Here is a 24,805-nt window from a genome sequence, read left to right on the forward strand (position 1 = left end):
ACCCTGCTGAATCTGTAACACTTGGGCCGTGATCCTAACATGCTGTTTCTGTGACTCTTGGGCCATGATCCTAACCTACTGTGATGTTACTCCCTTACCCTGCTGAATCTGTGACTGTTGGGTTGTGATTCTAACCTCCTGCAATGTTGCTCCCTTACCCTGCTGAATCTGTGACACTTGGGCCGTGATCCTAACATACTGTGATATTACTCCCTTACCCTGCTGAATCTGTGACTCAGGCTGTGATCCTAACCTGCTGTGGTGTTACTCCCTTACCCTGCTGAATCTGCGACACTTGGGCCGTGATCCTAACGTACTGTGATGTTACTCCCTTACCCTGCTGAATATCTGACTCTTGGGCCGTGATCCTAATATACTGTGATGTTACTCCCTTACCCTGCTGAATCTGTGACTCAGGCTGTGATCTTAACCTGCTGTGGTGTTACTCCCTTACCCTGCTGAATCGGACTGTTGGATTGCTAAGGTCCCAAATGTATGCCCTCCTGTTTGCACTTTTGGACTGATATGCCAGTTTTCTTGAAGACCGAGTCACAGTTGGACATTATTTGCATTATGTATAATGGATTCAGCCAAGTTGAAGCTGTTTTGCATAAAGCCAGTGTAGATTGTAGAGAATTCTGGACAATAGTACGATGTAAACTTTATAATGGTTGTGTAACTGCTATTCACATTTTAGTAGTTTGTTGAAAAACTTTGTTTGAATGGTGAGGCATTTGGTTTAACTTGCATAAAAATATTCAGTAGTAGAGTAGTTGTATTGTAATTTGTTTACTTATTTAAATAGTGGTTAAAGATGATTGACATGTTGGTAAAATACATTTCCCATAATGCTGTTTGTAAGGGGGTGCTGTCTTTCCTAACCCTTTTCCTTTCAGAACTGTGCAGTAGTTATGGGCTACCTACTCCCCACTTAAAAATGTTATTAGGATAAAGAAGTTGCATACAGTGTCGATCAGTTACTTACACTAGGAGGCATTCACATGTGTACTGTATGCACAATGTGCACACTTCAGTATTCTTAATGATTACCAGTTCACATCAGTAAACTGCCTCATATGTGCTATGTCATGCCGGGATGCTAGCTAGCTTCAGGCAGTGCATTTCACATTATGTAACATTGTTTCTACCATAGATGCACATTGTACCATGTTTCTCTTATACTGCAAGTATAGATGTTTCTTCTTTGTCAGTATCAGGTGTGTTCCTAACACTCTGCCATCTTCATTGTAGGTTGATACACAGCTTCTTGTTGTACAAAAACTTGAAGAAAAAGAACGGGTACAACAGCAAAACCTGTCCACAATTGAGAAGGAGCTTACTCTAAGGATGCAAGCACTGGAGCACAACAAGAGGAAGGTAACGTGTACTTGTATCATTTGGTAACATGACTCACTATAACATGGAGAATGACCAGAGCCATGCCTAAAGTCTGTAAACTTTTAATTCAATTCAGGGCAATTTCCTTTATGTATGCAGCATGGTTTCTTCATAACAGAAAGTTCATGGTTGTTTACATTTGCAAGTGTCTTCTTTCCTCACTAGAGGTTTATTCATTTTCACTGGTTGTTTTGTAGGTTGTTTATATTTTGCTTTGCAAACCTTTTTAAGGGAATGTAACCTGTTTCTAAGAGTCTGTCTTCCAAGTTGAGTGTGTTTTTCTTTTGGTACTGTTTCAAGCCTAATAAAATACTTTTTCACACTGATGCCCGAGGCTAGTTTCCATACAAGTAGATAGGATTTACTTAATAATTTGATGTTGCTGAGGATAAGCTAGTTAATTCATTGCTTTTTTTGAGTGGCATCCAGACACAGTACATGACACAAAATATCAACATTCTTTGGGTGCAGTCATGGTCTGAAAATGCAGGAATATACTGACAAATTTGCATTCTGTCTCTGCATGTCACTAATTAACAGTGGTTTATTTTCCATCCCTAATGTGTTTTGAGGTCAGAAGAATGTTAGAAACTGATTGGTAAGGTCATTTTGTGTGTGGAAGATGGTAGGAGATAGGTGCATTTGTGGCTGGTTGAAGATGGTAGGAGATGGGTGCACTTGTGGCTGGTTGAAGATTGTAGGAGATGGGTGCATTTGTGGCTGGTGGAAGATGGGTGCATTTGTGGCTGGTGGAAGATGGGTGCATTTGTAGCTGGTTGAAGATGGTAGGAGATGGGTGCATTTGTGGCTGGTGGAAGATGGGTGCATTTGTGGCTGGTTGAAGATGGGTGCATTTGTAGCTGATGGGGGGAGATGGGTGCATTTGTGGCTGATGGAGGATGGGAGGAGATTGCATTTGTGGCTGATGGAGGATGGGAGGAGATGGGTGCATTTGTGGCTGGCGGAGGATGGGAGGAGATGGGTGCATTTGTGACTGGTGGAGGATGGGAGGAGATGGGTGCATTTGTGGCTGGTGGAGGATGGGAGGAGATGGGTGCATTTGTGGCTGGTGGAGGATGGGAGGAGATGGGTGCATTTGTGGCTGGTGGAGGATGGGAGGAGATGGGTGTATTTGTGGCTGGAAGTCCTGTATGAGGCCCTACAGTTTCTTCTTATTGTTTTCTTTACTTAAAGTTGTCTGTGAGGGAGTTTTTATGTATGTTGTATCTTACACGGTAACTATTCTTAGCCACAAGAGATCCATTAGAAATACAGTGGCACAGTGTCTCCTGGCATGTCATCTTACCTTAACCCCCCCCCCAATAAGCTTAGCACTGCTGCCATGTTTTTATCACCGGAAGAAGGGAGACAAAAATTGAAGTATTTATTTATTTATTTATTTATTTATTTATTGCAGTCTTGAGTGGTCAGGAGAAGAATATGTAAGTGAATGACAAAAGGAACTGGTTTTGCTAGAAGTCATTGGAGGTTGGGAGGGAAAAAAAAGCAAGACTAACCTGACTTTGTGATATAGAAGGATGAAATGGATGTCTGTGTGTGTGGATAGTACCTATTCATAAGACATTATACTGGCTTCATAGTGCCGGAGTTTGGTGTGTATACTGATACAACTGTACTTTCTCACTGAATCAGTTGATCTTTGAGATGACCCCCTTTGGGGTCTCAAGTACTCTGCCACCATTCCGTGTACTTAGATTGGCTTTTGAAGTTCTCTGTAATTCAAACAAGTGTGTATTTGGTAGTTATTAGAAATATAGTTGTCTATTTTCAGTGTTTTGTTTTGATTTGTACAAAGTGTGCTCTCTACTGGTTGTGGGTGAACAGGAGGACTTCCGTGCTAGACATTCATGAAGTGACAGTACATACTTGCCCTAAGCAGACATGCCCTGATCGTGGACCTTCCAAGAAAAAAAATATTAAATTGTGATTGGTAGAAAGTATGAATCAGGGAAGGGGGGAGGTTACCTTTGTAAGTTATTTGATATCATAAAAATATATCTGTTTTTAGGGACTCTTCTCCAAGAGGATTGCATTGCACCACATGTCAAGTTCCTTTTCTTTTCCAGCATCCTGTGTGCTTGGATTGACATCTTTGCTCAATGATCCCCTTTTTGAAGTTGCTCCATAAGGCTGTCTTGCTTATATGATTTCAAGATTCATTGATGTTGAGTTTTATGGTGGAAACTGCATATTATTTATTGGGCCTCTCAGGACCCAGCTCTCATTAATTTATTACCACATCTTCCCATCATAAAGTCTGCCTTTGTTTGCTTGGAAGTCGGGACTCATTGATCAGGTCTGAAGGACCCCTTCCTCCTTTGAGGGTACTTCAGTTGCAGTGGTATCACTGTCTCCCCTTGATCACCTCCGTGATCCTTTCCAGATATGTGGTAGAATATGATGCGCACCTCGCACTTCAGCAGTTATAGGGCTAAACGTCACACACCATAATGGGCAGAGTATGAGGAAGAATGCAGTAAAATGTAGGATGAGCAGGTTTATGGATACAGTTTTATACATGTTTTTAAATGAGAACACATGACAAGTTTATTTCAGTGTTGTGTTTCCATGGAGTTTAATGTGCTTCTTTTGTTTTGTCTCTTTAAATGTTCTTTAAGTTGTTAATAGCTGTGAGTCCACTAATTATTCACTTTGATTGTAGATATAAATAGGGGTGTGATTTTAGTTCTGGTGTTCATTTCTGATGAAGTGTTTTGACAAAAACGTCCATAATAAACTAGTGGTGTTAAATACCAGAAGTGCCTGCCTTTTATTTGATTGGGATTTTTGTGGCTGTACATCTACTGGAGTTGTTTGCATCCACTGTCTTTGGAGAGCAGTCCATAAAGCCAGTGTACGTAGCTGAAATGCACCCTACATCTGAAGCATTTGACATGGTGCACAGGCGACAGTAATGACTGCCTGTCAGATTCTTATGTTTGTGTGTCACATTTTCCTGTAAATGTATAATAGAAGCTGCAGAATTTGCCTTTCGCAGAACATTAGTTAAGGATGTTCTAGATGACCTTAGAGAGAGAAGTCAGAAAGTTGCTGTTTTCCACCATTTATGTTGAAAGAAAAGTTGTCAGTCAACACAAAAAGATGACACGAGCATCTAGATTTTGACTTGAAAGACTGTATGTTAATTCAGGTTATGAAGTTCAAGATGCTTTCTTTGCTCCCTTTTTTTCAGGTAACGGAACTGGTTCTGCTTAGGGGACTTGAATGTACATGTATTTACATTCTTGGCAACTCTTTCACTGGAATTTTGCAATATGTTTGGTAGGCCTTACCATTTTATTTATAACGTTATTGGAACCTGTGCTACAGTATGGGTTGTCCTTGTGTTGCACTAGCAGTACCCTTTTCATATTCATTTTTTAACTTAACCTCAGGCTGTTGTAGGTCTTTGAATTGGGTACCCCTCTGTAAGTTGTCTGCATTTCTTTTCAGTGCATTTTCTATAGTGTCAGACTTTAGTTTACAATGCTTTATTTGAATGTCTCCTTAAGTCTGCATAATATTTGCATTTATTCGTATTACTTTTATCCAATACCGTTATTAATCTGATAATGTGCTTTGAGTTGCAGTCTATGACTACATCATGATGTCAAATTTAATTTTGTTGCAGTTTTCATTTGGACATCTTCGAAGTACTGTACTGTAACAGTAGGACCATAGGCAGTTACTAGGCTACTGACCCTAGTGCCTTTATAAGCCTAGCCAAGCTCTACCCTTATTTCCACAATCAGCACCTATCACCCATCCAAGAGGGACATAGGTGGAACCCTTGTGGTGAATTTACGGTTACCCATCCAGTCGTCCAGATTGTTTGAAGAGGTCCAATGAGGCGCTCTGCTTGACATGACATGAGAGTCTGTTCCAAAGGTGTGGTGACCTCTGGGAGAGAAATCTCTCCCTCAAGCAGGCTGTATTAACATGTCACATACCAGGTTAAGGTCTTTAAAGTGAGTAACCCGTGTACCATTTGACTTGCAGAGATGCATTTCCAGTAAAGCAGTGTCAGAGATTGCCTTGTATGCCAGACAGAGCTCACCTCTGAGTAGTCTGTATGAAACTGAATAAAGTGACAGTGATTTCAGACGATCCTCATAGGATAGATGCTGAAGACCAAGAATTTTCTTTGTGAGGAACCTTTTGTGGTCTCTTCAATTGCTGCAAATGCTTGGAAAGGTACATAGCAAAAGTGGCATTGTATTCAATTATTGGTCTGATAAGGGAAGACTACAGGGAGTTTATAATTTCTTTGTTTCTGGAAGCAGTGCCCTTACTTATGAGATGACTTGTATAGAATGCCCTTCTTACCACTGTGGAGACATGGTGATCAAAGGTAAGGTTGCTGTCAACCTGTGTGCCTAGGTCTCTCACCACGTGTGCATACTTAGGATGTTGTTATTGATGTGGTAATTAGTAGGAACATCACTCTTACTGAAAGGGATGAAAATGCATTCTTTGCATTGAGTTTAAGGCCATGACTTTGGCACCAGTTATTTATTTGTATAAGGCACTCTTGTAGGATGTTGACATCGTTGGGAGATTCTATGACATCTCCCAATTTGCAGTCATCAGCACACTTTGTCAGCCATAGACCCTTAGTTTTAGCTTGCACTTGTGAGAAATAGATTCCAAACAGTAGAGGTCCAAGGACTGATCCCAGTGGACCACCACTGGTTACAGGTCTGTTGCTTGAGGTGGATTCCCCTATTTTGAATATATAGGGTATGTCAGTGAGCCAGATAGCGACCCATCTAATGATATATGGGTTGATACCTAGCTGGGTGAGTTTCTCAATTATGCCTTTGTGGGAGATAGTGGCAAAGGCTTAAGTTTAGGTAGGCTTTATGCACAGAGTTCCCCTCATCAAGGGCCTTAATGACTGTCTCGAAGAAGTCCACCAGGTTTAACAAGCATGATCTCCCTTTGACAAATCCAAATTGAGAAGAGTCAGGTGTGTGGAGGTTACCAATATCTTTGTTGACAAGGTTCATGATGATTCTGTCCATGGCCTTGCAGATAAGGCTAGTCAGGCTAATAGGTCTTTAGTTCCCGGGGTCAGTGAAAGTGCCACCTTTGTGCAAGGGGATAACGGTGGGCTTTTTCCATTCTGTGGGAGTGAAGTAAGCGCTTAGACTATGATTGAAAAAAGTATCCAGTGGCATTGCTAATTCTTGTTTGAGCCCATGTATGACTCCGCCTGGGATGTTGTCAAGTCCCATGGTTGCAGCAACCTAGCACTGATTGTCAGTTTACTGATGTAGCGGCAGTAACCTAGCACTGACGGTCAGGTTACTCATGTAGGTGCATTAACCTAGCACAGATGGCCAGGTTACTCATGTAGAGGCAGTAACCTAGCACTGATGGTCAGGTTACTGATGTAGTTGTAACCTAGCACTGAATGGCCAGGTTACTGATGTAGAGACAGTAACCTAGCACTGATAGCCAGATTACTGATGTAGAGGCAGTAACCTATTACTGAAAGCCAGGATGTTCTTCGTGTTTCACTGTTGCAGTCATTACATTTGGGTAATCTGCTGGCAGGTTGCCCTCAGTCGGCCTGAATTACAAAGTCTTGGGTCATGCGTCGGTTGCTGTCTTCTCTTCCATGACGTCAAGTTGTCAGGGGTATAAAACATGCAGCCGAAGCCATTTTCTTTAGTCTTTCTTGCCGTGCGTTGCCCGAAGCAGAATCATTTCACAAGTGCCGGTCGGCCGACTACTGAAATATTCGAGTTTAACCGAAGTCTTCACTAAAGCTAAGTACCCCATTGGGGAAACTTTCTTCTTGCTTTTTACCGATGTCAGAAAAAGTTAATTGTATTACTTGTGGGAAGCAAATACCTCAAAAGGATTTCCGTGTATACTGTATTCCTTGCCTAGGCCCTAATCGCAACGTGCTGGCTGTCGGTTTTGTGCTAGATTTAAGCAACCGACTGTTAAGCGTCGGTATATTTTTGCATTAAAGTATTTTGGAAACAGATTTAACTACCCAGAAATGTCGTCTGATAGCAATCCGACTACCGGAGTACATAAAAAACGCAAAGAAAAGGACAGAGAAAGGCAGTCGAGATCCAAAGCCGACGACAAAGCTTCTCCTAAGCCAGTTGCCGGTTCGCCGGTACTCAGTGAGGCGCTTTCGCAGCCCCTGATACCCACTACCTTCGAGTCGTAGGCCTCTACCAACACCCATGTGGAGTCCAGCATGCCGCAAGATACTCAAGGTATTGGACCGACGGATGTATCTCCCTCAGATGGGTCTGGAGCCGCTGAGCAGGCACCGACTTCTGAGGGTGTATTGAGACCTCAACATTTATATATCAAACCGACGACAGCTGCAAAACCAAAGGCAAAGACAACTTCTAAAACTAAAAAAAATGACGCCTGAGCCACGTGCACAGGCCTCCATGCCTAAAAAACAGATGATCAAAATGGCTGAAGACCTTATTACCTTCATCAGGGGTACCCATCCCCCTCCAGATGAGAGGCCTAGGCAAGACACTGATTATGAATCTTCAGATCAGGTTTCTATTTCTTCTGATTCCTCTTCTGATCAGGAATTATCTATACCTCCCTATGAGGATTCAGATGCTGAGGAGTCTTTTCCATCTGCTTCTCCTCCAGAGGATTATTCATTTGGAGAAACCTTGCATACTTTGAGGGAGCATTTTCACTGGGAAAGTCAAGACTTCTCAGAATCAAAAAAGAGGCTCAGGGATTTCCTTCTTCCTCGGCACAAGCCTTTAGCCATTCCCCCTGTTTTAGACATTGTGGATGATGTGTTTTCCGAGTCAGGCTTGACCCCTGACTCCTTACCTCAGGCTCCCAGTAAGCCTGACAGGGTCCCTGACTCACATAAATTTCTATTTAGAAACTCTGCTGCTGACCCTGAAACTATTTCACAGGGTCCAAGGGAAGTTAAGGCCTCAACTGCAAAAAAACCCTACCCCCTCTGACAGAGATTCAAGGGCACTAGACAGATGGGGAAAAAAGGTTTATACATCTGCAACCTTGGCAGTCAGGGCCTTAAACTGTCAATTTTACATGCTTAAGTACCAACAGCATGTTATGGGATTGTTGAAATAGAAAATGATGTTAATTTCAGAATGTGCAGAAAATAAAGAATTGCAGGAATTATTGCATGCAGCTGAACAAGTTGGAAAGCATACTTTGCAATGTGGTTTTGATTACTTAGAGGCCTCCTGCAGGGCCGCTGTTACTGGATATGTGATTAGGAGGCATGCCTGGTTAAAGGAACAAAATTTGCCTGACCTTGTCAAAGCTAAATTGCTAGATGCACCTTTACAGCATGATTCTTTGGTATTAAGGCAGAAGAGGTTTTAAAGAAAATGGAAGACAAAGCTAAGTCTATGCAAACTGTTAAAGACTTCTTGCAAGTGCAGCCACCAAGATTCAGTAGACACTGGCCTACAATAATATTGGTCTTTCCTGTGTCAGACAGAGCTCAAAGGGGCAAATCCAGGTGCCCAAAGGGTTCCAGATACCAGGCGCAAGAGTCATACAGGTCAAAGCAATGGGGCGCAGCTACCTCCAAATCAGGGGGAGATAAAGCGTAAACCTACAGAAAAGAGTCCCAATGACTTCCCTCTGCCTACACCAAGCACTTCTCTTTTGACAGCACCTTTAGGGGGAAAATTAGTGCTTTTTGCTCAAAATTGGTAGTTAATAACCCACGACAAGTGGGTACTAAACATAGTATCACAGGGATACAGATTCCATTTCCACACTCTGCCAATGGCAAACGGTTGGCCAGATCTGCCCATAAATCAATGGGCAGAGGCACAGAAACAGGTTAAGTCCCTCATGGATATGGGGGCCGTTCAACCAGTGCCAGAACAGGAAAAAGGACAAGGTTTTTACTCAAGACTGTTCTTGGTACCCAGAAAGGACAAGGCCTGGCAGCCAGTACTGGATTTATCAATTTTGAACACATACCTGGGCATTCCAAAATTCAAAATGCTGACTTTGCAGCAGCTTCTGCCCATGCTGGGCAAGATTGCTTGGCTGGTGACATTAAACCTAAAAGAGGCATACCTGCATGTTCCAATAAGACAATTGTGCAGAAAATACCTCAGATTCAAGGCTGGCTTAATGCATTACCCAATTCTCTGCACTGCCCTTTGGCTTATCTACTGCTCCCAGGGTATTTACAAAGTGCCTGGCACCAGTAATTGCATTTTGCAGACAAAGAAGTATACAAATATATCCTTACTTGGACAACTGTCTCATTCAAGCAGAGAACAAGGACACTCTTCTTCGACACCTGGCATTTGTGAAAAGGCTTCTAACATGCCTATGGTACACTATAAACAAAAATAAATCACAACTGGGTACCCTCTCAGAAGATAACATTCCTGGGTGCAAGCTTGAGTACAACTGCCCAGATGGCTTACCTTACGCCAGACAAACAAAGGCAATTGACTACTTACTTCATACTGATGCCAACAAAAATCCAGTCTTCTGCAAGACAAATTCTGCAGCCTCTGGGCTTCATAGCATCCTACATCCTACTAATTCCATATGCAAGACTGCATATGAGGAAACTTCAGTGGTACCTAAAAAGTTTATGGAATCAACATTCACACAGTCTGGAAACAATGATTCCTCTCATTCCCTACCTGCAACAGGAGTTTCTATGGTGGGCAAAGGCCTGTCACCAAAACATGGGATGGTCCTTCACTCTACCTCCTGCCAGCCAAACCTTAACAACAGACGCATCAGATTATGCCTGGGGGGGCCCACATAGGAAGATACATTCAGGGTATATGGGCACCAAAACAAATGCATCTACATACCAACCAGAAAGAGATGCTAGCTGTTCAAAATGCCCTAACAGCCTTCAAGGACCTACTTCATCCAGGACAACTACTGATAAAGATGGACACCACCACAGTCATGTGGTATATAAACAAGCAGGGGGGCACACATTCATACCCCCTTTGCAGATTAGCCATGGCACTGTGGGACACAGCTTTGACCTACCAAATACATCTTCAAGCTCAATTCCTCCCAGGAAAACAAAACGCTCTGGCAGATGATTTAAGCAGAAACCTTATGGATCCTCACGAGTGGAAACTAATTCCACAAGTCTTCAGCATGATAACAAAGAAATGGGGAAGCCCAGACATAGATCTATTTGCCTCTCCTCAAAATTATCAACTGAAAAGATTCTGCACAAGGACTTATCACAGACAAGCATGGAAAGTGGACGCCCTATCCTTCAGTTGGAAAAACCTATCAGTTTACGCCTTTCCTCCTCTGCCTCTTCTACCCAAGGTCCTCCTAAAATTCAGACAAGAGAAGCCAAAGATGATATTAATTGCCCCGGACTGGCCCTGCCAATACTGGTACCCAGTCCTAAGGAACTTGTCTCAATACCCAGCGTGGACCTTGCTACAAAAACCACAACTATTGTTCCAGCAAAACAGTCAGATCCTGCACAATCAACTACAAACTCTAAACCTGGCAGCATGGATAATCTGGTAATCATGCAAACAACACCTCTCAGTAAAGCTGTGATGGATGTCATTTTGGAAGCCAGAAGGCCTAGTACTAGAAAATCATATGCTGACAAATGGAAAAGATTCTGTGCTTGGAATCAAGCACAAGGAACTGATACAGCAGAACCAAATATTCCTCAGATATTACAATACTTAACTAAGATGCTTGACAAAGGCCTATCTTTCTCATCAGTCAAAATCCATGCCTCTACCATTTTGGCTCATTACAACACAGAGCCACGAATCTTTTCTCATCCTTTACTAAAGCAGTATCTTAGAGGAGCCAAAAATTTAAGGCCCCCTAGAAGATCATCATTACCTGCATGGGACCTCAACTATATGTTGGAAAAAATTCACCCTGCCTCCATTTGAACCAGCTGCTACCGCTGATATAAAGTTCTTATCATGGAAGACAGCTCTGTTACTAGCAATTACTTCAGCAAGAAGAGTTTCAGAGCTACAGGCCGGCATGGCTGTAGAGCCTTTTATCATATTTTACCCAGACAGGGTGTCTCTGAGGACAAATCCTACTTTTATGCCTAAGGTGGTTTCCAGTGCGGCTCTTAACCAAACAGTTCATCTGCCAACTTTTTATCCAAATCCGCAGAACAAAGGGGAGAGAATTCTGCATTTCTTGGACGTACACAGACAGCTAAGGTTTTACTTGAGTAGGACTAAAGCTCTAAGAAAAACTGAGCAATTACTAGTGTCATATGCTGCAGGATCAGAAGGAAAGGCTATTTCAAAGCAGACAATTTCAAAGTGGATAAGCCACTGCATCCGTTTCTGCTACTTACACCATGGCAAACCTGTGCCCAAGGGCATTAGGTCTCATTTCACCAGAGCTGCAGCTACTTCAGCAGCCTTTCTCAGAGTACCACCAACCAAAGACATTCTAGAGGCTGCTACTTGGAGTTCTTTTCACACCTTTAGAAAGCATTACCATTTGCCACTGCAGTGCTGCAGGGCCTTATAGCCGCACCTAATGCTGTTTAGCCCCAGCCTCCCAACTATAGCTTTGGGATTCTACCCAAATGTAATGACTGCAACAGTGAAACACGAAGAACATAATACAGTTATGTACACTTACCATAAATGTAGATGTTAGAGTGTATTCACTGTTGCAGTCCAGGTTACCCATCCGCTATCCCCCTCTCATTCTGAAGTTTATCTTTCCTTCACTATCTTCTACAACCTATGTGGTGTATTTGCTTGTAGATGAAGGTAAAGTTTATATTGATGCATGTATTTATATAATATATATATATATATATATATATATGTCTATATATATATATATATATATATATATATATATATATATATATACACATATATACACACACACACACACACACACACATATATATATAATATTGCTACCTTTTTGTGGGCACCTGACATCGGCAGCAAGAAAAACTAAAGAAAGTGGCGTCGGCTGCATGTTTTATACTCATGACGACCTGTCATCATGGAAGAGAAGACAGCAACTGACGCAGGACCCAAGACTTTGGAATTCAGGCCGACTGAGGGCAACCTGCCAGCAGATTACCCAAATGTAATGAATGCAACGGTGAATACACTCGAACATCTACATTTATGGTAAGTGTACACAACTGTACTTCACTGATGTATCTGCAGTAACCTAGTACTGATGGGGAGTTATTGATGTAGCAGCAGTAACCTAGCACTGATGGTCAGGTTACTGATGTGGCTGCAGTAACTTAGCACTGATGGCCAGGTTACTGATGTAGCGGCAGTAACCTACCACTGACTACCAGGTTACTGATGGTAGTGGTAGTAACCTAGTACTGACTGGTCAGGTTACTGATGTAGCGGCAGTAACCTAGCACTGATGGACGGGTTACTAATGTAGATGCAGTAACCTAGCACTGATGGATAGGTTACAGATGTAGATGCAGTAACCGAGCACTGATGGATAGGTTACTGATGTAGATGCAGTAACCGAGCACTGATGGACGGGTTACTAATGTAGATGCAGTAACCGAGCACTGATGGCCAGGTTACTGATGTAGAGGAGTAACGTAGCACTGATGGCCAGGTTACTGATGTTGAGGCAGTGCTAGCACTGATGGCCAGGTTACTGATGTAGAGGCAGTAACCTGGCACTGACGGGCCAGGTTACTGATATAGCGGCAGTAACCTAGCACTGACAGCCCAGGTTACTGATGTAGCGGTAGTAACCTAGCACTAACGGGCCAGGTTACTGATGTAACGGCAGTAACCTAGCACTGGCAGGCCAGGTTACTGATGTAGAGGCAGTGCTAACACTGATGGCCAGGTTACTGATGTAGAGGCAGTAACCTAGCACTGATGGGCCAAGTTGCTGATGTAGTGGAAGTAACCTAGCACTGATGGGCCAGGTTATTGATGTAGCGGCAGTAACCTAGCACTGACAGGCCAGGTTACTGATGTAGCAGCAGTAACCTAGCACTAATGGGCCAGGTTACTGATGTAGCAGCAGTAATCTAGCACTGGCAGGCCAGGTTACTGATGTAGAGGCAGTGCTAACACTGATGCCCAGGTTACTGATGTAGAGGCAGTAACCTAGCACTGATGGGCCAAGTTGCTGATGTAGCGGAAGTAACCTAGCACTGATGGGCCAGGTTATTGATGTAGCGGCAATAACCTAGCACTGACGGGCCAGGTTACTGATGTAACGGCAGTAATCTAGCACTGACGGGCCAGGTTACTGATGTAGCGGCAGTAACCTAGCGCTGATGGGACAGGTTTGAAGTAGTTCAGGGAATCTGGTAGGTGAAAATCTTATTCAGATTTGTCATGGTTTCTTTGCATTTTTGTTCCCTAGGCTGTGGAAGCTGCTCAACTGGCAGAGGACCTGAAGGTTCAGCTGGACCACACACAGACAAAGCTTCGAGAGATTCAGTCATCTTTGACGGACAATCGGACAGCCAAGGAGAAGGAATCCTTTAACCTCAAGCGTGCTCAGGTAAGAAGATTGAAAAATCACCCTCATTTCCGCACAGTTATGAGTCATTCCACCTTCAAATCAAATTAATGCTGGCATGCTGTGTAGAGCATAGTCAGAGTTACAGTAGGATTACAGATTTCAAATGGTGCAGGAACTTAGCAATAGCTCTGTCTTACCGTGTACCTGACATTACTAGTGTAGTATTGTGTACTGCAATCTTTTGATTTATAAAAAAAGAAACTGTGTGTGTTTTTCATGTGCGCACTGCCTTGTGATTTCTTGTAGTTTACCCGAGTCTGAAAGGTATGATTATTTGTTAAGCCTTAATGAAAGCTTCATACTGCAGTGTTTCTTAGGATTTCTGTAGATTGTTGGTGATGCCCCCTCCCACCCAAAATAAAATAAATTAAATCATTCTTATCTTGTACTTTAGTCTGGTCAAATTCTGCATGACAGTTGAACAGCCCTGTTTGGTCTCCTGAAATAAAGTGCAGATAATGAAATTAAAACTTAACAGAACCAGAGAGGTGCATCATGTTTAATCATTATCCTGTGGGTTCTGAGTAGAACACTTGGCATCAGAATCTTGCCTTCTTTTAAATGAAGACTGATTTCCAACTTCAGTATGTGTGGTGCAGATTCATTGATGATGTATTCAGTATAGCCTCTACTGGTAGGGTGGGTAACTGTTGATGTTCTTCGTGTTTCACTGTTGCAGTCATCACATTTGGGTTATCTCTGCCAGGGTAGCCCTTGGCCAGCCCGAATACCAGAGGCTTAGTATTTCTGCATCGGTTGCTGTCGCTTCAGGACTGACGTCAGATCGTCAGTAGTATAAAGTAAGCCAGCCGACGCCATTACATCAGTCTTTCTTTCTGCGGAGCCTGAAGCAGAAGCAGTTTGCACAAGTGACGGTTGGCTGCTACCGGAGTTTCGTCTTCCAAATTGAAGCTGAAGTCTTCTAAAGCTAAGTACCCCATTGGGGATCTTTTTTTTCTTGCACTGACGATGTCAGAAAAAGTTAACAGTTGTCTCACCTGTGGAAAGCAAATACCACACCAATACTTTCATTCTTACTGCATCACATGCTTAGCCCCAGACCACAACATCCCCTGCTGTCACTTCTGTGCTTTGTTCAACGCCAGAACTATATGTCGTCGGGCCCTTATTTTAGCTAGATATTTTCACTTACAGTCCTTGAATTCCAATATGGCTTCGGTAAGCCATCCGACAGCAGATCTTCCGAAAAAACGTGAAGATAAAGACAGAGACAGACTGCACAGGTCCAAACCTACCGACGGCGCTTCCGTTAAGCTAGTTGTCAATTCTACAGTCCTCAGTGAGGTGCTTTTGCAGTCCCTGATGCCCGCTTCTCTGAATTTGCAGCCTGCTACCAAGACCCTTTTGGAGGCCAGTATGCCACAAAACTCTTCTTCGACTAAGGATCCTGTGGTTGTCTCTCCCTTGGATGGGCCCGGAGCTGCTGAGCAGGCACCAGCTTCTGAGGAAGTCCTTCACACTACAGATTCTTGACACAAACCAATGACTTCTTTCACCTCTACCGTTCTTTTGAAAGCTACCTAGTTTCTTAGGCCCAGTGTACGAACCACACCCAAGAAACCTACGACCCAATCTCAGGCACCTGCTTCCTTGCCTCAGTCTCAAATGCTTAAAATGGCAGAAGATCTTATGTTGATCAGGGGAAGCCAAGTTACCCCTTCCAAAAGAAAAAAATATCTGTCCCCTGTAGTTTTGTCTGAACAGGGGTCTGATGACTCTGATGCATCTGAATGTGAAGACATGCAACCCCTCTCTGCTTATGAGGATTCCGATGCAGAGATTCCATTCCTTCAGCCTCTCCCCCAGAAGACATTTCCTTTGGGGACACTCTTCATACCTTAAAGGAACATTTCCAGGGGGAAAGGACTACCCTTAGTCTAAAAAGAGACTCAGGGAAGTCTTAGATCTTCCACAGCACAGAACCCTGACCATTCCCCCAGTCCTGGATGTTGTGGAGGATGTTTTCCTGAAATCCAGTTTGACTCCTGACACCCTCCCTCCTGCACCCAGAAAACCAGACGGGCATTACAGAGTTCCTGACTCACACAAATTTCTTTTTAAAAATCTTACTGCTGACCGTGAGGTAATTTCTCCAGTGCCTAAAGGAATTAAAGCAACCTCTGCTAAGAACCCCACCCCTCAGATAGGGATTCCCGAACACTAGACAGATGGGGTATAAAAGTATACATCCCTGCTTCTCTTACTATCAGAGCACTAAATTGCCAGTTCCGTATGCTAAAATTTCAGCAACATACCCTGGAACTCCTCAAACAAAAAAATGTCTTCCTTTCCTGCTTTTGCAGAATCTAAAGAGTTACAAGAGTTAATGCATTCTGCAAATTAAGTAACTAAACACACCTTGCACTGTAGTTTTGATGCCCTAGAAGCTTCTTGCAGGGCAGCAGTCACTGGTTCTGTCCTTAGAAGGCAATAGCTTAAGGAACAGCCCTTGCCCGACCATGTTAAATCTAAATTGTTGGATGCCCCCTTGCACAAAGACAACTTATTTGGCACTAAGGCAGAATAGGTCTTAAAAAGGATGGAAGAAAAAGCAAAATCTATGCAGACAGTTAAGGATTTCTTACAGGTCCCGTCATCCAGGTTCAGCAGGCATTGTCCCTCCAAGCACTGGTCCTTTCCTGCTCCCACCAAGTCAGTTCAGCCCAGACCCCCCCCACCCAGACAGCAGCCACAGGGAATGCAGAAATCTGAACAGTGGACTTCCTCCACTTCAAAAACAGGGAGTTCTAAACCACCCCCTTATGGTAAGCACTCACAATGACTCTCCTCCCTCACCCACTCCCTCTGCCCACCTTCACTTTTACCCTAGGAGGAAAACTCTGCTTTCACGCAATCACCTGGGCCACCATTGCCAACGACCGCTGGGTTCTTAACATAGTGTCCCAGGGATACAAATTTTCTTTCCACACCCTTTCCAACTCCAAAAGGGTTTCTAGATCTACCTCCAAACCAGTGGGCAGAGGCGCAAAAGCAAGTCCTTTCCCTGTTCCCTATGAGGGCAGTAAAACACGTTCCTGTAGAACAGATAGGCCAAGGTTTCTGCTCCAGATTTTTTCTGGTACCCAGAAAAGAGGGCATCTGGCACCCCATCCTCAGTCTATCCATTCTAAACACCTTCCTGGTGATCCCAAAATTCAAAATGCTCACCCTCCAGCAGCTGCTACCCATGCTGTCCAAGGATGCCTGTCTAGCCACCCTAGACCTAAAAGAGGCCTACCTCCACATTCTTAGCAGTTAATCATGCAGGAAATATCTCCATTTCAGGGCAGGATCTCTGCACTTTTAGTTCTCTGCACTTCCCTTTGGCTTATATACTGCTCCCAGAGTTTTCACAAAATGTCTGGCTCCGGCCATTGCCTTTTGCAGACAAAGGAATATCCAGATTTACCCATACTTAGATGACTCCCTTATTCAGGCAAACAGCCAGGAAAAGCTGCTCAAGCACACGGCCTTTGTAAATTCCCTACTGACCTCCCTAGGGTACACAATCAATGAAAAGAAATCCAAACAGGTACCCACCCAAAGGATTATATTCCTGGCAGCAGGCCTGGACACAGCATCCCAGATTGCATTCCTTACACCAGAAAAGCAAACTTTCCTAACAGCCTACTTCTCTCAACTAGCCACCAGACCCCAGCTATCATCAAGGAAAATCCTGCAAGCTCTGGGGTTCATGGCATCTTGCATTCTACTCATTCCATATGCCAGACTGCATATAAGGAAACTTCAGTGGTACCTAAAAAGCCTTTGGTGTCAACACTCTCAGGACCAGGAGACTCTTATAATACCTTGCCTCAGAAAAGATTTTCTTTGGTGGGCAACAGCATGCTCCCACAACAAGGGACCTTTCTAACCACCGCCGCTGCCCAGCTCTTCACCACAGATGCATCAGACTATGCCTGGGGTGCACACCTGGATGGGAGGTGCATACAGGGCCAATGGAGCCCACAGCAAATCCATCTGCACATTATCCAAAAAGAGATGATAGCTGTCCAGCACGCCTTGACAGCTTTCAAACCCCATCTGTCCCCAGGGGCTCTCCTGATCAAAACAGACAACACAACTGTGATGTGGTATGCCAACAAGCAGGGAGGGACTCACTCCTACTCCCTATGCAGGCTGGCCATGACCCTTTGGCACACAGCCTCTGCCATGCATCTCCAACTGTTAGCACAATTCCTACCAGGTTCTCTAAACTCTCTGGCAGACCACTTAAGCAGAAATCTTCTGGACCCACACGAGTGGCAGCAAGACAAAAGAACCTTCACCCTAATAACTCAGAAATGGGGCACCATGAAGGTCGGCCTCTCTGCCTCCTACACCAGCCATCAGCTCAGCAGGTTCTGCACCGGGGAGCATCACTGCATGGCTTGGAAAGTGGATGCCCTGTCCTTCCCCTGGGTCAGAATGTCGATATATGCATTTCCTCCACTTCCTCTCATCACCAGGCTTCTGCTCAAAATAAGGGAGGAAAAACCAAGGACAATTCTTATTGCTCCAGACTGGCCTCGCCAGCACTCGTACACACTGCTGCGCAGCCTGTCCCCACTGCCACCTTGGCATCTCACTCAGACCCCATCCGTTCTGACCCAGAGGGAAGGAGAATTCATGCATCCCCAATTGCAGACTCTCAGTTTGGCAGCTTGACTTATTCCCTAGCCCCCGATCAATCTGCCAACCTCAGTGAACAGGTTCTAGATGTTATACATGAGGCCAGACACCCTAGCACTAGAAAGTCCTATGCTGACAAATGGAAAAAAGTTCTGCACTTGGATTCAGGCTGAGAGAGCCAATATGATGTTGCCCTCTCTCCCTCTCATCCTGGATTACTTAGCTTACTTCCTACACACTGGAGACTCTTTTTCCTCTCTTAAAATTCATGCCTCTGCTATCTCTGCTCATTTTCTCACTGAGCAGCCCCTTTTCAAACACCCTCTGATCAAACAGTTCCTAAGAGGGGCTAGCAACTTGAGGCCACCCAGAAGAGCACCATCCCCAGCTTGGAACCTCAGCTTTGTGTTGAAAAAGCTCACCCTGCCCCCTTCAAACCAGCCTCTTCAGCAGAGCTAAAATTTCTCTCCTGGAAGACAGCATTCCTTCTGGCCATCACTTCAGCCAGAAGGGTCTCTGAGCTGCAAGCATTCATGTCTGTGGAACCCTTCATCATCTTCCATGCTGACAGGGTATCCCTCAGGACTAACCCATCCTTCATGCCCAAAGTGGTGTCCATTGTGGCTCTCAACCAATCCATTTATTTGCTCACCTTTTTCCCTAACTCACAGAACAAGGGGGAAAGGATCCTGCACTCCCTAGATGTGCACAGACAACTCAGATTCTATCTAGACAGGACTAAATCCTTCAGAAAGTCTGATAAGTTGCTGGTTAGCTTTGCTGCAGGTGCAGAAGGCAAAGTCATCTCCAAACAAACCATTTCCAAATGGATAGCACATTGCATCCATTTCTGCTAGAAGCAACATGAAAGCTTCCTCCCAAGGGGGTCAGGACTCACTCCTCCAGAGCAGCCTCCACCTCTGCAGCTTTCCTCAGAGGAGTCCCCACCAGGGACATCCTGGAGGCTGCCACCTGGACATCTGTTCAGACCTTTACCAAACATTACCACCTGCCTAGCTTCTCCAAATCCAGGGCAAGGTTTGCCTCTGCAGTCTTGTAGGGTATCCTAGCCAGTCTCTAGTTTCCTTGACTGCCTCCACCCTTTTCCTCAGCTTTAGGAATCAACCCAAATGTGATGACTGCAACAGTGAAACACGAAGAACATAGTACAGTTGTGTACACTTACCATAAATGTAGATGTTCGAGTGTATTCAGTGTTGCAGGCCTGGTTTCCCTCCCCCCATCCCCCTCTTCTTTCTTCTCTTTCCTTACAAGGTGCATATTGGTATTTACTTTCTACTGGTGGGGTTCTTCCACCAGAATCTGGCTCCCACTTGGGGACTCCTGACAGGTTAGGGCAAGAAAAACTGATGTAATGGCATCTGCTGCCTTACTTTGTACCACTGACAACCCGGCGTCAGTCCTGAAGCTACAGCAATCCACAGAAATACTAAGCCTCTGGTATTTGGGCCGGCTCAGGGCTACCCTGGCAGGGATAACCTGAATATGATGACTAAACAGTGAATGCACTCGAACATCTACATTTATGGTAAGTGTACACAGCTGTACTTTACATACATTTAATAGTAAGTACCTGATAGTTTGGACTTTATGAGAGAGAGAGAGAGAGACAGACAGATCATCAAAGGTTCGCATGCTTGATTTGTGAACATTTGTAGTAATCGGATAAGTGTGAATCTGGCTCACTGCTAGTGTCTACTTGTTCCCATCATAAGCGTAAGGATAGCGGACTCCTTGGTGGACTTGTAGTTGAATATAAAATTAGGTCTCTTCAGGTTGGAATTCCATTGCTGATGCTCTATCATCCCCTAATGGCCGTAGATTTGCTCACCTCACCATCTGGTCTTTACTTCACCATCTGGGTCTAGAATATAATTTCTTGGTTAGGATAAGTAATGTTAGTGTAAGTTTTATGAAAGCAGGATGAGGAGGGGTAAATAACTTGAGTGTGAGGGAAGTGATGCACTCTTGAGTGTGCCGCCCTTCATATGAAATGATAAACTGAGGCTCCATCTGATTTGAGTTGGTGGTAACTCAGGTGGATGTAAATGATCCTGTGGCACTTAATGAAAAAAAGAGTAGGGGTGCTGTATCGATCATCATAACTTATGTGCAGTATTTACATAATATGTGCTGTTTACAATACAGTCTTATATGCTTTAATCATTCCCCTTACCTTTTTTCCATAGCCAAAATGTATCTTCTTCAAAATGTCTGATAATATTCATTTCCTATTAAACTTCACTTAATTATGTCTTTCATTCCATAAAATATAGACTATTTTTTAATCAATTTTCTTAACCTCTTTTTGTTTTTATTAAAATAATACCCATAAGATCATAGGAGGTTACTAGGCTAATGGCCCTGAGGCCGTTAACAAGCCTAGCTAAGTTTTTTCCCCTCCAATGGTGCTATTAGTAGACCTGACTCAACACCTGCTGACCCTGTCCAGAAAGGACACAGGTGAAACCCGAGCGGTGAATTTGCGAGTCCCCATCCAATTACCCAGATTACACTTGAAGAGGGTCAGTGAGGACTCTGTTTTACTAGGATTGGAAGCTTATTCAGAGTAGAGGGAGCCTTTGGGAGATGAGCCTGTCTGTCCAGCAGGTCCTGTTAATATCGCTTCTCATGTTGAGGTCACTAGAGCGGGAGCAGCAAGTACCATTTGTCTTGCCAGTGTGTAGCATTTCCATCAGGGCAGGGTCTGCAGTTACCTTATAGGCTTGGCAAGAGTCACCCCTGACTGGTCTATAGGACACAGAGCATAGCAACAGGGATTTTAGTCTTTGTGCATAGGACAGGTGTTGGACACCTTGAATTTTCTTTGTAAGGAACCTCTGAGGTCTCTCCAATTGTTGGAGGTGTCTGGCGAGGTACATACCAAAGGGCACATTGTATTCTATAATTGGTCTAATAAAGGAGGAGTATGGGGGGTTATAACCTCTTTCTTTTTTTTTTCCTGGTGGTAATGCCCTTATTGATGAGATGGGCAAAGTAAAAAGCTTTCCTTAACAGTATGGAAACATGATGGTCAAAGGAAAGGCTGCTGTTGACCTGTGTGCCCCAGATCCCACCATGGATTGGGTGCTTGAGATAGTGGTAATGTGGTACTTTGAAAGGACGTCTCCCTTGCCGAAGGGGATAATAATGCACTTTTTAGCATTTAGCTTGAGCCCGTGACTTTGGCACCAATCATTGGTTTTAGTAAGACCTTCCTGAAAGGTGACAGTGTCACTATGGGATTCAATGATCCCGCCCAGCTTGCAGTCATCTGCAGACTTTGTTAGCCACATGCCTTTTGTTTTGGCCTGTACTTCTGAAAAGTAAATTCCAAACAACAGGGGCCCCATCACTGAGCCCCGTGGTTCTCCACTGGTTACTGGTCTGGAGGTGGATGAAGAGATCCCTGTTTTAACTGTGTGTGTTCTATTGCTGAGCCAGTTAGCAACCCAGCTAACTGTGTACTGGTTTACGTTCAGTTGGGTAAGTTTATAAATAATGCTTTAGTGGGGAATGGTGTTGAAGACCTTTGCCAGGTCTAAATAGGCAGTGTGCATAGTTTTGCCTTCATCCAGGGTTTTAGTGACTGTCTTGAAGAAGTCCACGAAGTTCAGTAGGCATGATCTCCCTTTGACAAAACCATACTGGGAAGGGTGTAGTGTTTGGAGGTTGCCTATTTCCTTGTTGATGAGGTCGATGATGATTCTCTCCATGGCCTTGCATATGAGGCTTGTCAGTCTTATTGGTCTGTAACTCCCAGGGTCAGCAGAGGAGCCCCCTTTTTGGAGGGGGATGACAAATATATTTGTATTTAAGTCTTCAACTTTTTCAAAATCTTTCAACATCTTGTTTCTACATATTTTTTTTCCTATAACTTCCTTACTCAAGAATATTTCAAAAATACATATTACATTGTTTCAATCTCAAAACCAAAAATGTAGCCAGCAGAAAAGGTGGAAATCAAAAGATTTTAATACAAAATCACATAACTAGGTCGAGGGTAGTAAGCCCAACTACCTGACCTAAACCAGTTTTGGCTGTAATAGCCTTCTTCAGTGAGTAAACATAAGCCAATGGAAACCATTTATATATGTGTATATATATATATATATATATATATATATATATATATATATATATATATATATAATCACAAAAACAGTTCATTGGTGCATTACAATTGGTCATTAAGCCCAGGTGGAAACAAAGCCCCTAATTTAGTAATCCATTTGCGTTCCTTAAAGTTGAGTAAATCATACCATCCTGAATTATCCCTACATTTTCCTACAATGTAATCAATGACAGTAAAATAAAAAGATGCAGTTATTTTTACGTACATGTTTATACAGAGCATTATTAGAACGCTTATTCATAATATCACTAAGATGCTTCCCAATCCTGAGACGAAAAGGCCTAGAAGTTTGTCCCACATAGAATGAGGAGCATGGGAGCATGTACATGTGACTAAATAGATGACCCACTCTGTACTACAGTTAGCCCAGAAGTTAATGTTAAACACGTCTGACGTATTACGACTACTGAATTCCCTCGTATGTTGAACCTTGTTGCAATATGTGCAGTGACCACATGGTATGCAGCCCAACACTGGGCCACCTGTCAGTGTACGTTGAGTGGGAGCAATAGAGCTAGGTCCCACCCTCTTATAATGGCTAAAAAGGGACCCCAATGTCCGTCCTCTTCTAAATGAGAAAGAGCATCTGTCACCCAAAAAAGGGTGTAATCTCTCCTCGGCCATAAGGATGTTCCAATGTCTACTGATGATATTCATGAACCCACGTGTATTATATCCATATGTGATCACCAGAGGATTAGATAAATCTCTTTGTTTATCCTTGTATTGTAACAAATGAGTTCTATCTTGATTCGAAGCTCAGTGACAAGCAGTGCTGACAATACCAGAAGGGTAGCCTCTTTCACGGAACCAATGTATCAAATCATCCCTGGTATTTTCAAATGTTTATTGGCTTGAACAGATCCTTTTGACACAGAGGAATTGTGATTTAGGAATGTTCCTGATGATATGTCGGGGGTGAAAGCTCGTTGCATGCAAAAGTGAGCTATATTCGGGGAATTTCCTGAAAACCCGGGTGGCTAGGGTATCACCAGAATTCCTGCTAACCTCAACATCAAGGAAAACAATTTTTGATTTATGAAAATTCAGTTTAAACTCAATTCCCCATATGTTGTCATTAAGATAACCAATAAACTTATGTAAATAAGTTTCATCCGACTTCCACACCACCCAACAATCATCCAGATATCGCCTCCAAATGTCTAATTCATCAATATATAGATTGTGACTAGAGTCATAAATGATAACCTCCTCAATATAGGCCATGAATTGGTCAGCATAAATGGGTGCGAAAGAGGAACCCATTGCTGTACCTTTGACCTGCCAAAAACATTGGTCCTGGAAGTAGAATACGTTGCTAGTAAGAACATATTCAGCCAGGCATACTAAAAAAGTATTAAAGCTTGGTTGGTATAAACCAGATCTTCCCAACCAAAAATCCAAAGACTGTAAACCTGCCCAGTGGGGAATGTTTGTATAGAGAGAGGTTACATCCAAGGTACACAACAGCCAATGGGGCTCCAATTGCATGTCAGAAATAATATCTAAAAATTGAGTAGTGTCCTGAATTCTGGCCCGTACCATGGGTAGTAATGGTTTAAGATAATGTGTCAAATATTCGGAAAGAGGTTCAGTAATGCAACCCTGCCCTGATATTATTGGTCTTCCAGGAGGACATCTGGCATCCTTATGTATTTTGGGTAGAAGGTGAAAATACTGTTTGCACGGGGATGAAACTAGCAACTGATGTCTAACCGACTCCGTAATGATGCCCTCTTTCTGAGCTTGTATCAGAAAAGAGTCAATTTTTATATTAAAATGACTAGTTGGGTCCAATGGCATAGCCATATAATACTTATTGTCACCCAGTTGTCTTAATGCTTCTTCATTATAGTTGACACAGTCCTGAATCACTACCACCCCACCCTTATCTGCTTGTACAGTAACAATTTCTTTATTGTTCTTGAGATCCTCTATACATTGTACCCCCTCTTTGGAAAGGTTGTTATAGGATACCTGAAAATCCCTGAGGTTACAATGTAGATCCTTTAAGACATTGGCCTGAAAAGTGGATACTAAATGTGACAT

General features: G+C 43.4%; 1 protein-coding gene across 5 annotated transcripts in view; it reads left to right on the forward strand.

Annotated features, from left to right (window-relative positions):
* Positions 1–24,805, forward strand: part of RNF40 (ring finger protein 40) — a 713,617-nt gene that overhangs the window by 606,628 nt on the left and 82,184 nt on the right. For all 5 annotated transcript variants that reach the window (XM_044086638.1, XM_044086641.1, XM_044086639.1 and 2 more), the window contains 2 exons: positions 1,252–1,377; positions 13,786–13,926. In XM_044086638.1, coding sequence (XP_043942573.1) covers positions 1,252–1,377; positions 13,786–13,926 — 267 coding nt within the window. The remainder of the gene's footprint in view (positions 1–1,251; positions 1,378–13,785; positions 13,927–24,805) is intronic.

The sequence above is a fragment of the Protopterus annectens genome, chromosome 10.part0 (assembly GCF_019279795.1).
Source record: "Protopterus annectens isolate FY-2018-M chromosome 10.part0, PAN1.0, whole genome shotgun sequence".
In the NCBI taxonomy this organism is placed as follows: Eukaryota; Metazoa; Chordata; order Ceratodontiformes; family Protopteridae; genus Protopterus; species Protopterus annectens.